This window comes from Triticum aestivum, chromosome 2D (genome assembly GCF_018294505.1).
Source record: "Triticum aestivum cultivar Chinese Spring chromosome 2D, IWGSC CS RefSeq v2.1, whole genome shotgun sequence".
Lineage (NCBI taxonomy): Eukaryota > Viridiplantae > Streptophyta > Magnoliopsida > Poales > Poaceae > Triticum > Triticum aestivum.
Window position 1 is genome coordinate 419,854,619 of NC_057799.1, and position 14,332 is coordinate 419,868,950.

Consider the following 14,332-nt stretch of genomic DNA (forward strand, 5'->3'; position numbering starts at 1 on the left):
CATAGGAGGGATGTCGTCCATGGAGAAGGTAGAACGGTGTATAACCAGCAATGGAGCGCGAAGGGCGAATGTTGAGGAGGTGGGTGGCGGTGTGCAGCGCTTCAACCCAGAATGGTGGGGGTAAATGGGCGTGAAGGAGAAGTGTGCGTACGATGTCATTTGTGGTACGAAGGAGGCGCTCGGCCTTGCCGTTTTGCGGGGACGTATGTGGACATGAGAACCGGTAGGAGATGCCGTTGGTGGAAAGAAAGGCGCGTAAGGAGTGGTTGATGAATTCACCGCCGTTGTCGCATTGCAAAGCTTTGATGATGATGTTATATTGGGTGCGCACAAATGTAAAGAAGCGTTGCAAGACTAGGGAGGTGTCAGACTTGTTCCGTAGAGGGAAAGACCACGAAAAATGTGTGTAATCATCGAGCACAACTAAATAATATTGGCAGCCTGAGAAGCTTACAACTGGTGACGTCCACAAGTCACAATGAACAAGCTCAAAAGGAGCAGAGGTGCGGCTACTAGAAGAAGAAAATGGAAGACGCGGTTGTCGGCCTAGCTGACACGCGTTACAAGGAGTGTGCACCACATTATTACATGAAGGAAGAAAATCCTTTGCAGCTAAGGAAGCAATTGTTTGGGGACTCGGATGGCCGAGCCGACGATGCCACATGTCGGAGGAGGAGGTCGTGGCGAGGAGAGCAGCGGGCCAAGTCTTGTTATTGCCGAAGAATGGATAGAGATCGCCGGAGCTAGCGGAGATCATGAGGACCCTCCTGGTGCGAAGATCCTTCACAAGAAAACCGAATGGGTAAAATTCGATAGAACAAGAATTGTCGCGAGTGAACTGACGTACAGAAATAAGACTAGTAACAACGCCGGGGTGAGAACAAAACGTCACGCAAGTGAAAGTTGTGTGGGAGGGTGGTGGAACCGATGGCTTGTATGGGGAGGTGAGTGCCGTTGCCAACAACAATATGAGATAAATGATGCTTTAAAGAGGGATTGGACCGGTGAATGTTACCAGGGTTGCCGGTGACGTGGGAGGAAGCACCGCTGTCGAGGTACCACTCGGCGGGGCCGTTGCCGTTGTTGGGGAAGCCTTGAGAGCTGTAGGCCGCCTGGAGCATGGCGAGATGATCCCAAGACGGCGCCTGGAGCGGAGGTGGCGCGGAGTAGGGCGGGAACTGCATGGAGTACGCGTTGGCGTGGACATCCGGGCGTGGTCCGAGGACACCAGCAGCGTTGGGCGGGATCCAGCCGGAGCGTGGCGAGGGCAAGGCCATGCCGTAGGGGGCGAAGAAGCCCATGTAGGGGTTGAAGGTCGATGCAGAGCCCCGGCCGCCCTGGTCACCGCGACCGCGCCCACGCCCACGGCCGCGCCCACGGCCGCGGTCACCGTGATCATGCTGGCGAGAGGAGGAGCCGCGCCCACGATCCTGAGAGCGATCGGTCCCGCGATCACCCGAGCGAGGAGCGGAACCGCCGGCGCCAGGGGAGCCGGAAGTGGCGGAGGAGCCACTGGGAGGCGCGCCAGATCCATGGACGGCGAGCACCGTGGCGCTGACCTCGGAAGCGCGTTGGGCGAGGTTCTCCTCGGCGAGTTTGACGCGCGAGAAGACGGTCTCGAACGGTGGCAGGGGAACAGTGTCGCCCAGGACGAGCCGAATGGTGTCAAGGCGCCCATCAAGGCCATGGAGGAACTGGGAGGTGAGGTCGACCTCGGTGACGGCGTGGTCGATGTCGGCGAGGCCGGCGGTGAGCTGCTTCATGCGCCGCGCGTACTCGGCGACCGAGAGATCTCCCTGCTTGAGATTCCGGTACTGCCTGTTGAGCGTCATGTACCGAGCAGCGCGGTTGGCGAGGAAGTAGGCGTTGATCCGGGTCCAGAGATCGTAGGTAGTGGTGGCGCCGATGACGTGGTCGATGAGGGAGTCCGCAAGGGTGGCATACACCCCCAGAGCGACATGGGTGTCGAGCTCAAGGTACTGGGAATCGGCGTTTGGGGGAGGAGGGTGCTCGATGAGGTAGGAGAGGCCATGGCGGACGAGGACCATGAGGAAGAAGGACTTCCATTTGTGAAAGTTGTGTTCGTCGGGGTCGAGGAGGAATTTGATGTGGTTGGACACATGATCGTTGAACATGGGATGGCGAGCAGGGGGCGCCGGTGGTGGTGGTGGGGATGGTTGGGAGGAGAAAAGGGGGGCGAACTGGGACGCAGAGGGAGCAGAGGAGCCGGTGGTGTGGGCCGAAGTGGTGCCGAACACGAAGGCCGGTGAGGTAGAGGCCATGGTGCCGCCGGACGTGGCTGCGGAAGAGGCGGAGGAGAGGGAGCTCGGCGAGGAGGCAGAGCTGGTGGCGGCGGAGGAGGAGGATCCGTGCTCGACGGCCATGGCGCAGGACGGAGCGGGAGCGAGGAACTGGTCGCTGATACCAAGTTGAAAGGAGATCGGCACAATAGTATTCGCAGTGATTGGCGGACTGCCCTCGGTACAACATATACAGGAGGAGTTACAACAGAAGGCCCGATCAATGTGGCACGCAGGCCCGGGCAACACCCACGATCCTATATACTAGGAGGGTATACACAGGTACAAATACACATGGAATAATACATGTTAACATTCCGTGCAGCTAAAGTGTTCATAAGCTTACCCGCAAAAAAAAAAGGTGTTCCTAAGCTAATGGCCAGGTGCCCCTCAGAAAACAATCACCGGGTGAGAAGAAAGGCTGTATCCAACAAATACTAATACTGGCTCCAAATATTAATGGAGGCAAATGAGTCTTGTTTCATCAATGCCGTCCGCGTCGCACATTGCTTTCAGCTCCTAGGACGGAGCGATTCCGGAAGTGGCTTGGGACGGGAGGAAATCCGCGTAGCCGAGGCCGGGCAGAGACGTCCCCTTCGGGTCTGGTGGCGAGGCCACATCTAGCTTCCGGAAGGGTACGAGGGCAGTGGCCAGTGGATCACGTATGGACGCATCGGGTTCTCTTTTCCGGTTACAGGCCAGACACCGGGCATGCATACGTACTCATGGCGGCGATCAACTTCAGCAGGCGATTCAAAGTTTTTTTTATTTGCACTAATTAAACACCGAATCACCGAACCACCCTGCTCTGCTCTGCTCTGTTGGCGACTTGACCTTGAGCGTTGGTTCGGTTTGAATACGATCAAGGGTTTAAGTTGCCATAGCATAGCTGATTGGACGGTCTACGACGTACTACATGTTGAGTACGTTCTGCGAGTCGCCCCGCAAAAAAAAAAAGTACGTTGTGCGAGTCATGTGCGTCGCCGAAGCAGCGAGCAATGGCGTAGCTGCCATGAAAAGGCCATGAAGTGTCTCCGACGATGCGCTAATTACATCGACCTACACAGAACCGTAGACTTTTCCTCGCGGCCAGGTACTGCTAACTGAGATTGATTCATGCATGCATGCATGCAAAGCTCTGTTCTACTGCTACAGGCTTGGGAAAGGGTCAGTTGAAAAAGCTCATCCATAAGACGCACATGCGCTCGTGCTTGTGGCCTTGTGACCGCGAACGATGCCCTCGCTGCTGCTGCCGCCGCGGTGGTCCAGTGGCGATTGGCCATGGCCACCACGGGAACATCGGAATAAATTGCAAAAGCCATTCCAGGCCTCGCGATTGCAGGTTGGCAGGATTTACAGAGTGTTCCGCCAGTCTCCCTCCCTACTAGACCGTACCACGTACTGCTACTGACTGCTACGGTACATATACTGTAAGTTTCTCCCTCCGTAGTCTCCGCCGAGCGTTTTCATTAAGGGCGGTGGCGATCGATCCGGTTGGACTTGGACTAGTAGTAGGCATTTCGTCCCACGAACTTGATGGCAAGACCAATTGTACATGACCGAATAAGGACGGGAAGAAGGAGAAAAAGACCGAGTCTTTCTTCTGTCATTTTTAGAAATGAACAGATTTCCCCAAGGAGGAACTTGCTGAAAATGCGTTTCACACTGGCCGAGATGCAGCGAAGGGCGGCGAGGAATTGAATAGTAGAGCACTTGCCCGAAACGAAGAACCGGCTAATTCAAGAAACCACTAAGCCGCGACGCATAGGGCCCAACAGAGCAAATTTAATCCTCGGCCACCTGCACAATCCGGGAGGCTAGCAGTAGCAGTGGCAGTACCCCTGGAATGGAAACGGCGGGCGAGCGATCGACCCCTGTAAGTACGAACTAAGAGAGTAACCAGGAAGGAAGGAAGGAAGGAGACGACGGACGTGAAGAATTCTGAAACCCCAGGCCCGGGAAAGGAAGCGGAGCTGACACGCACCACTTATGGGGCGCGGCACCGAATTGAATGAGTGGAACAAATGGTTTCCCAGAATCGCCGCGACGTTGCCATCAAGTCAATCGTCCAAACGGACGGGGAAAGCCCCCATCGCCTGTTTCGGCCCCGGGCCATGTTGCATGCGCGTCGATAAGGCACGCACAACACGCATCTCCGTCTCCATCCATCACCGTACGAACCTACAGGACCGGCCAGCGGTGTAGGTAGCCCCGTGGCCCCTCCCCGCCGGCCCGCCCGCGCCGTGCACGTTGCCGTTTCGCGCAGCCAAGGTCGTGTCACCAGTTAGATCTTGCGTGCATGCATGCGTTTTTCTAGGGTAAAATTTGCATCCGCCATGGCGGAACCGCGCGTTCGTTTGATCGATGAGGTATGCTAGTAGTCAGTTACTGGTGGGAGATTGGATACGGTTTGCGTGTGCATGTGCGGGAGGCGGCAATGAAAATAGTGTCTCGCGGCGGGGGAGGGTCCGAGCGCCATGAAGGCGTGGCGGGGGGTCGGCGATGGGCGCAGGAAGACGACACGCCGTACGCCGTCCACCTCACAGCGCGGAGGGGAGGGGAGGGGAGGGGGAGGCCGCAAGCAAAGAGGAGAGGAGAGGACCATCTGGGTCCGACTCCGATCCGATTAAATGCACGCCCTCTGATCGGGTGGATCGCGATTGCCACCCATGGCCATGGCCATGGCTGTGCGCCATCGCCGCGAAATCCCCGTCCTGCCCTCGCGCTGCTCACGCCCGGGCCCGCGGTGCAGGCAGAGGCAGGGTCGCAGCGCCCGAAGAAGATATCGCGCCCGGCCCCACCGCGGGCGGGCACCCCTTCCTCTATTTATGCCTCTACACCGACCGACCTCACACACACACACACACAAAGCTAGCAAGCGAGCCAGCCACACTGCACTGCACGCTACTCGATCGGTGCCTCTCTCTCTACTACTACCACTCTCTGCTCACTGGCATACTGCATTGCTGCTACTGTACGCGTAGTCACTCACAGTGCCCTGCCAGGAAGATCTCCCGTAGTGAATTCGCTTGATCAGGCCAGGCTACTCAGCACTCACTTAAGCGAGAGAAGAGGAAGAAAAGGGGGAGGAATTCGTTCGTGGGAGCGTTAGGAGAGAGAGAGAGAGAGAGAGAGAGAGAGAGAGAGCTTGTGCTGCGATCGATCGGGCCGGGAAGGGCGATGGGGCGATCGCCGTGCTGCGAGAAGGAGGGGCTGAAGAAGGGGCCATGGACGCCGGAGGAGGACCAGAAACTGCTCTCCTACATTGAGCAGCAGGGCCACGGCTGCTGGCGCTCGCTGCCGGCCAAGGCCGGTGAGCAACCCAACCTCATCAATTTGCTCTTGCACCCCAACTTGATCCCCCGGCTGCTCCTCCTGCATTCTGCTTTGCTAATAAGTTGCTTCGGTCATTTTCTGACATGAATGATGAAAACGGGGCGTGATCTTTGATTTGCAGGGCTGCAGCGGTGCGGCAAGAGCTGCCGGCTCCGGTGGACCAACTACCTCCGGCCGGACATCAAGAGGGGCAAGTTCAGCCTGCAGGAGGAGCAGACCATCATCCAGCTCCATGCGCTTCTCGGCAACAGGTGATCACCCATCCCCCATCATGGACCGACCATCCTACATATGCCGCTTGCTTTGCACCAAAAGTTCACTTAATTCACTGCCTAATTATGATGGAATTTGATCTCTTTAACAATTTTGACCGCTGGTAGTACGTACTACTAGTTGCCGACTGTCCGAGCCCGGGGAAGTCAAGAACACGCTAGCTTAGACAGTGATCATGCTGCACCGTAGTCTTCACACATTTATGGGTAGCGGGGTGGTACATACACTGGGAGAGCCGTGAGATACGAGTAAAACGTAGCTGCTGCAAGCTGCATGTACTGGTATTGGCTGAGTCGTAGCGACGTACACATGTTTTCCCAGCATTGCGTGAAATTTACCCATGACATTGTAGCTCGAATTGCGACCTCACTAGCACGTACAACACCAACCATCACCTCTGTTTTAACTGTTACCGTATGTATGTCTCTCTGTCTGTCTTGCTGTGCAGTACAAAACTACTAGCTAGTAGTAGTGCTGTTCTTCTGCCTCATACTGTAGAAAAAGAGAGAGAAGTGTCCATCAGTCCATCATTCAGCCCGTAGATCAACTATGCATGAACAGTGAGAGCGTTTTGCCAAAAAAAAAAGTAATAGTACTGGTTAATCAATCAATCAATGCACGCATCAGCTTGGGAAAAAGGAGTGAAAAAGCTGGGCCATGTGTGGCTCTCCCCCGAATTTTCCTTTCTCTTTTTACATGATTCGGCATTGAAGCTTGTCATTTATGGATCGGGGAGGCCCCCATCGTCGTGGACCAAGCCTGGCTTTGGGCCACTGTGGCCACCTGCTCTCTTGCCATTTGACTCCCACGCTTCCTCCTATCATATCATGCATCTCTGCCGTCCTGATGCCATGCCCACTCGCACGGTTACTTTTCGAGATGGTCTTTTTTTAACCATGATGCAGTGCAGGTTTGGGTTTTCCATCCGAGTCCTGAGATTATTTTCCTGGCGATCGGCGTCTGTGTGTGTGTGCAGGTGGTCAGCGATCGCGACGCACCTGCCCAAGCGCACCGACAACGAGATCAAGAACTACTGGAACACGCACCTCAAGAAGCGGCTGGCCAAGATGGGCATCGACCCGGTCACGCACAAGCCGCGCTCCGACGTGCCCGGCGGCGCGGGCGGCGCCGCCGAGGGGGCGGCCGGCGCGCAGCACGCCAAGGCCGCGGCGCACCTCAGCCACACGGCGCAGTGGGAGAGCGCGCGGCTCGAGGCCGAGGCGCGCCTGGCGCGCGAGGCCAAGCTGCGCGCGCTCGCCACCTCCGCCTCCTCCTCGGCGCAGTACCTGTCGGCGGCCCACGCCGCCGCGCCGGGGCTCGACTCGCCCACGTCCACGCTCAGCTTCGCCGACAGCGCGGCGCTCGCGTCGGTGCTGGAGGCGCACAGCGCCGCGGCCGCCGCGCGCGCAGCCATGCAGCCCATGCAGGCGTACGAGGAGGCCTGCAAGGACCAGAACTGGGGCGACGCCGACGCCGCCGACGCGGGCTTCGCCGAGGCGGCGGGCTTCACCGGGCTGCTTCTTGACGGCTCGCTGAGCCAGAACCCGAGGCCGGCGGCGAGGGACGACGCCGAAGCGCACGAGACAGAGGAGGAGAAGAACTACTGGAACAGTATACTGAACCTGGTCAACTCGTCTGCGTCAGCGGTGGTGCCCGCCGACGAGGCGTACTCGCCGGCGCCAGAGTTCTGAGTGCTGGCGACCTCTGCACATGCTTTGCCTGCATGCACCCGAGCCCCCACCAGGCACATGACACAGTAAATAGTTATTAGTGGTGACCGTGGAATAAGATGGGACTAATGCTAGTACTACAGTTAATCGCGTTCTTGGGTTTATTATCTGACACAGTGCTTTGATTAGACGTGCGAGCAAAAAGGTTTTATCGATCTTGGAGCTTGTTGCCTGCAGCTTCCTTCGGCAAAATTACTTACATGTTCTGTAAAACTAAGACAATGATATCGGATTTCTTCTTCTTCTTCGAACAATGCCTGATAATTTATCTACTTAACTATTGTAATCTTATATCCACTTTCATCAACCATATACACAGTCACGCTAACCAACTTGCTATGGAGAGGACCGTCGACTTCTGAATAAGATGGGATGGGACTAATGTTTTTTTTTTTGCGGGATGGGACTAATGCTAGTAACGGTTAATAGCGTTCTTGGGTTTATCTGACACGGTGCTCTGATTAGACGTGTGAGCAAGAAGGTTTTGTCGATCCTGGAGCTTGTTGCCTGCTTCTTTCGGCAAAATTCTTACATGTTCTCTAAAACTAAGAGGATGATCTCAGGATTTCTTCTTCCTCTTCTTCTCCTGCTGCAGAGAACAATGCCGATAATTTATCTACTTGACCATTCGATAAATTATCTTGTTCTGCAATGTAATGAAGCATACGGCAGTTTTCCATCCTTCAGGTTATATGAGGGAGGTGGGGATGGTGATAGTTAGACATTGATCTAACACTTAGCTTTTTTTTTTCTTCTTCAAAAAGGAAGATAATCCATGGCCTCTACATCCAAAGACTTACTTGAGATATCACTAGACTTGTGTTCAAAGGTACTTAGTTGTAACAATGATTTTGTATCATGTAAACCGCAAACCAACTTTTTATCTAAAAAACCGCAAACCAACTAATCGAAGTAATGCTTGGTCAAAGATTTGTTTTAATGGAACCTATTTTGTCGTGCATACAAGAATGGAGGGAGTATTACCAGATGTCTCCATTAGGGCATCTCCAAGGGTGTACATCAAATCTCTTCTAAATGTCTGGATCGGACGGTCTGGATACTTTTAGCCATCCAATGGGGATACGTCTAATGTCGGTGGACATGAAAAAGTGTCTGAAATCCTACAAATCGGTAGCAAACGTCGAAGTAATTGGGGGAGTCTTGACACACTACGGACAAACCTTGGACCCACCACAAATCCATTTTTTCCGCCTTCTCCCTTCTCTCTCATCTCTCCATTGGACAAGGGGTGTACATTTGATGCACCAGATTGGATGACAACCCCCTATCTGTTGTCCGCTTCTTTTGGCAAAATTTATTACTCCCTTCGTTCACCTTTGTAAGTTATTTCAGACAACTCAAAATGGGTTGTTTTGTACATTGTCTGAAATGTCTTCAAGGTCTTATAAAAGTGAACAGAGGGAGTACTTGTTTTGTAAAACTAAGACAATGATCACGAAACTTCTTCTTCTATCTAATATTAGTTTAGCTAATTTTAAGATTATTTGTTTTTAGATAAGTCAGGTATAAAGTAGGCACATGCATACACATAAGCCAACCACTATATACACTTACTCACACAACATCTAGTGAAGATTTGAGTTATAGAACTTTAATGACAAAGTTCACATTGATGTATCAATATGGACGAGAACATCATCTTCCGCCGAAAAAATAATCTGGCCTACTAGGACACGTATGTCGTCAAATTCTAGGATTATCCATGTTGACAAATGGTGTGAATTTTTTATGACTTTGATCAATGACTCTACTAGATATTTCATGATATATTTATTAAAAATAAAAGATGAGGCTTTGCACTACTTTAAAATCTATAAAGCTGAACTAGAGAATCAACTTGCTCAAAAGATCAAGAGGATTAGGTTGGATCATGGTGGAGAGTATTTCTCCAGTGAGTTTAATTTATTCTGTGAGGAACATGGTATAATCCTTGAGAGGAAGACTCCCTATTCGCCCCAGTCAAACCGGGTTGCCGAACAAAATAACCACACTCTAACTGATTTGGTTAACGCCACGTTAGACGCAACGGGACTTTCCAAGGAACACCCGGGGAGCCTTTGATTACTGCAAGTCATGCCCTAAACATAGTTCCCATGAAGACTAAAGAGATTACCCCATTTGGGGAATGAGAAAGGAAAAAGACTTAAGCTCTCTTATTTACGAACATGGGATGCTTGGCGAAAGTCAACGTGTCAATTCTCAAGGAGCGTAAGCTTGGATCTAAACCCGTTGATTGTGTTTATAACACTGGCTATATGTTATTAGTGGTGAAATCTGGGGTACTTGACATGAATGTTTGTACAATCATGGAATTGAATGATGCGACCTTCTTTAAGAATATTTTTCCTATGTAAGATATGCCTAGCTCATCTAGTTAGAGGTGAGGGATAACTCCTGAACTTTTTGTTTCATTCCAACATTCTGAGCGGCAACCCACTGAGATTTCTGACGAGGATGACAATTAAGCTCTTAGAAGGGGCAAAAGATAAATGATCTCAAAGTTATTTGGTGAATATTTCATTGTGTACCTCATGATGAACAAGAACAAGTGATCAACAATTTCATCAACACTAAGAAAATGTACACTTTGTACTCGTGATCCACCCTCTTTTCAACATAGTAATATCTTCTCTCACTCTCCTCCTGCTCTCTGCCTCGTCCCTACGCTCTCCGCCTCGTCCCTATGCTCTCAGATCTCCTTTCACCGCCCCTCCCATCTTTCTCCGACCATCAACGGTGGTGAGTACGGCAAGGGACCGTCCGCTTCTATGCTTTCATATTGTAGTTGTTAGGTACCATTAGTCCTATATGATCGCGTTTTGGGGCAAGCACATTGGTTGGTCACTCTTGTTTCTTTAGGGTTTCTCTTGTTTCCTTCATTTTTGTATTTTTTTCTTCTGTTTTCTTCGTTTCTTTCTCGATTTCCACCAACTTTTCTAGTTTTCTTATTTTTCCCTTTTGTATAACACATATCTACATTTTTCATATACACGAAGAACATTTTTATGCATGTTTAATATTTTCTAATAAATGATTACATTTTTTTAAACAGATGTTCAATGTATTTTTTATACACATTGTACATGTTTTAAATATATCTAAAACATGTTTTTATAGACGTTTTACATTTTTCAAATATTTTATTAACAATTTTGAAACACATGTTTTGATCATCTTTTGAATATTTTTGAACATTTTTCAATTACACGTCAGTACATATTTTAAAATGATATGAATTATTTTTAAAGAGGTCATGAACATAGTTTTGAAATGCGTGCACATTTTTGAAAGGTACACAATATCATTTTGAATTAAAAAAAACATTTTCTGTATTTTTGAAAAATGTTACATGCATTTTTCAGACACGTGCACATTTTTTAAATGGCTGAAACATTGTTTTGAATGCTAATAACTTTTTTTAATTAAGGTAACCAACTTTTTACACTGTGTTGACCTTTTTAAATTTTGAAGCAAACTGTTTGGTATATATGTCTTATAATATTTTTGAAAAAAGAAAACAAAAGGAAAAAACATTACCAAACGTGTCCACTAAGCAACACAACAAGTACTATATTAGCACTACAAAAACAATGTATTTCCAACGAGAGCTGAGCACGCACAAAAATCGATTTGCTGGACTGGTCCACTTGTTACGGTCCTTTAGACGAGCGGTACATGTAGGTCACAGTAGGCGAGTCATACAACCACACTCGCCCTACAACGCATTAGGGCATGGCCAATGCATAGCTCCAGGGTGATGCTTCGTGTGTCATGTATGATCGGATATCAGGTAAGGTAGGTTCAGATAGGAAAGCGGGATCCTCTGCAGGAGGCAAGTGCTTGGAGAGAAAAAAAAATATCGTTCGGTGTAAAAAGCAGAAAAGGTTGGAGTGAAGAGTAGAGATGCATGTATACTAGAGTTTTTATTTTCTATTTCTTGATGAGGCCCACTAGTGATAGCTTGCATTGGGGAGAAAAATAAATATAGGTGTCTCAAACTACTTCTATCTTTTTTTAGACAATTTTTTTGAGTTTGTTTTCGAGTACTTCTTTTTTGAGAAAATTTTTGAGGGGTAATACTTCTATCTTTAGTCACGATACTATGGCGGCCCGATAAGTCTCAGTGGTGGGCCTTACATGGGCCAGCCCATAAACCATCTCAGCCGGGGTTTTATCACTCGCCGAGAGAGAGCTGAAAAGGCAGAGACAGGAAGAGGTGTGGTGGCATCATCGTCTTCCTCCTCTCTTATCCGGAAGTACACCATGCTCCCGATGTCCGTCCACCCCGCTACTACGCCGGCCCTCGCGTCGCGGCCCCGCGTCTCCCTGCCCAGACCTTCCACATCCCCTTCCTCCTCCTCCTCCTCCTCCTCTTCCAGCCTCGTCCACATCAAGAGCAGGAGGCTACCCCTTCGCTCGCTCCGCATCCTCGCCGCCGCCGCTGCCGGCGCCGTCGAAGCGGGGGAGCCATACATCGGTCTGGGGGACGAGGAGCCACTTGGCGGAGAAGGAGATGCGGAAGCCGTGGCGGAAAGCGAGGAGGTAATGGTCTTTTCAGCTGCTCTGAACTTGGGTCATTTTCTGTCCGTGCGATAAATCATGCTAGTTCCTTAAGTACCAACTGTAGCTCAGTCCGTGGAAGTTGGTACATTGCTTTTACGTAGAAGGAGTTCAGTTAGATTCCGTTGCAAATGTACTGTCCTGTTCACTGAAATTTATTAGGCTGTCCGTTTCAACTGACGAATTGAGTGGAAGAAACGGACAGCCTAATAAAATTGGAGAAGTCTAGTTATGATGTCCCAAAATAAAATTGGAGAAGTCTAGTTTTGAACTTTTGTATGGTCTTTAGTGCATACTGCATACGATTTTTCGTACTTGGCTGCATGTAAGCAAGAAATAAAATGTTGTGGAATACGCATATGCTGTGGACCTTGCTGATAATATGAATGCTTGCTGGTTGAAATTAAGTGACAGTTGTATATGCATAGATGGGCCTCCTCTCATCGTTTTAATGGACTTGATCACTCATGAATTGAATGAGGATTGCATTTTACTGAAATTGACCTCAGATAATATTTTTGAAGACGAATAGCATACGAAAACAGCACCCTAGTCCCAAAGTCCATTGAAACTGAAAACCTGAAAATCATACCCACGTTACATACAGCACAAGCTTGTGGAAGTGTTGTCCGGCATCAGAAAGTCGACAGTGTAACAATAGTTTTGATTGTAGATCCTTTTTAGTTTTGAGCGCTAAAACTGCATAACTGGATTCACATGGCAGACAAAATTTGTAATATTACCAGAATGAAATTTGAGATAATTTTGAATTGTGCATGGCAGTACAAGGTGGAGGTGCCTGAAAAGCAGGACCCGATGCTGGTACTCAAGTTCATATGGATGGAGAAGAACATCGGCATAGCTCTTGACCAGATGGTTCCGGGTGTTGGTAGCATCCCCTTAAGCCCGTACTACTTCTGGCCACGGAAAGATGCATGGGAGGAACTGAGAGCGAAGCTCGAGGAGAAAGAGTGGATCTCGCAGAAGCAGATGATCATCCTTCTCAACCAGGCCACTGACATCATCAACCTCTGGCAGCAAGGCGGCGGCAGCTTATCCACATGAGGGGCTCCCTGCTCTCCCATCCTCACGAGCTGTTTAGTGTCTTTCTTCTTGCTTTGCTGTTCAGTAATGTTAAAGCCACAATGCCACATGGTACATGATCCTGTAGATCGATCGATTCAATCTGTTCTCGTATGATTCTGTTTGTGGAAAATGAATTTTGATTTAATCCTCGCAAGGGTTGTGCGTTTGGGTTCGGTTATTGGCAAGGACGGCGTTTACGATGATCGACCGTGAATGGTTCTATTTTATTACCATTATATTATGATATGATGCGTTCCTACCATTCTCTGGCGAAAAGAAGCCTGCAGCTACCTGCATCGGAGTACCACTGGATGGACATATGACCAAGATTCTGCCGGATAGCTTGATCCTGGGCTACTGTGCAATCAGCAGTCAGGAGTCAACACCCCTGGCAAACCTAGCTAGAAAAAAACAGCGCGATTTCGGGCGTCCAGCTTCGCCCGTGTTTATTGCGGTGGAACCCGTGCATGCGCGTCGGCAGTCGTCCTGAGCTGAAAGCCCGGCAAGGAGTACGCAAAGGCTATATCTCTCTTATGGCGAGTCTCTTTCTTCGGTGTCCAGATTCTACAGTTGTGGGCCGCAACATTCGCGCGTACTTAAAAGAAATAACTAGAAAAAAGGGGCGGATCTCCTGGTTGCAGTGTAGCGCTGCTAGCCACTGGGCCATCATCCAGTTCACATTTACTCCCTCCGTTTCAAAATAGATGACTCAATTTTGTAGTAAGTTTAGTACAAAGTTAGTATAAAGTTGGGTCATCTATTTTGGAATGGAGGGAGTAATTAGTAGGTCGCGACCTTGTTAAAGAAAAAGAGCCGGTTTTCCAGTTTTTTTCTTGTTTTTCACCGGTTTTTCTCTGTATCTTGTCTCTCTTTTTTATTTCTTTTGTTTGTATTTGTTTATTTTTCATTTTTACTAGATTCTTTCGTTTCTTTCATTTTTTTGGGGTTTTATTTTTTTTCTTGTTTTTCATTGGTTCTTTTGTTTTCTCTCGGGTTTTCATTGTTTGTCTATGCGCATTTTGGGTA

At 49.6% G+C, this 14,332-nt stretch overlaps 3 protein-coding genes across 3 annotated transcripts; 2 read left to right on the forward strand and 1 right to left on the reverse strand.

Annotated features, from left to right (window-relative positions):
• Window positions 1–405: 405 nt before the first annotated feature.
• Window positions 406–2,440, reverse strand: LOC123049469 (uncharacterized). Its single transcript, XM_044472380.1, has 2 exons — window positions 1,016–2,440; window positions 406–781 (listed from the first exon to the last, which is right to left on the reverse strand). Exons 1-2 carry the CDS (start codon window positions 2,382–2,384, stop codon window positions 744–746), a joined length of 1,407 nt encoding a protein of 468 aa, XP_044328315.1. The 5' UTR covers window positions 2,385–2,440; the 3' UTR covers window positions 406–743.
• A 2,705-nt stretch (window positions 2,441–5,145) lies between these two features.
• LOC100873107 (transcription factor MYB16) lies at window positions 5,146–7,886 on the forward strand. The gene is made up of 3 exons (XM_044477013.1): window positions 5,146–5,613; window positions 5,758–5,887; window positions 6,886–7,886. Exons 1-3 carry the CDS (start codon window positions 5,481–5,483, stop codon window positions 7,598–7,600), a joined length of 978 nt encoding a protein of 325 aa, XP_044332948.1. The 5' UTR covers window positions 5,146–5,480; the 3' UTR covers window positions 7,601–7,886.
• Window positions 7,887–11,853: 3,967 nt separating this feature from the next.
• LOC123053547 (30S ribosomal protein 3, chloroplastic) lies at window positions 11,854–13,451 on the forward strand. The gene is made up of 2 exons (XM_044477014.1): window positions 11,854–12,202; window positions 13,004–13,451. Exons 1-2 carry the CDS (start codon window positions 11,924–11,926, stop codon window positions 13,283–13,285), a joined length of 561 nt encoding a protein of 186 aa, XP_044332949.1. The 5' UTR covers window positions 11,854–11,923; the 3' UTR covers window positions 13,286–13,451.
• The last annotated feature ends 881 nt before the right edge of the window (window positions 13,452–14,332 follow it).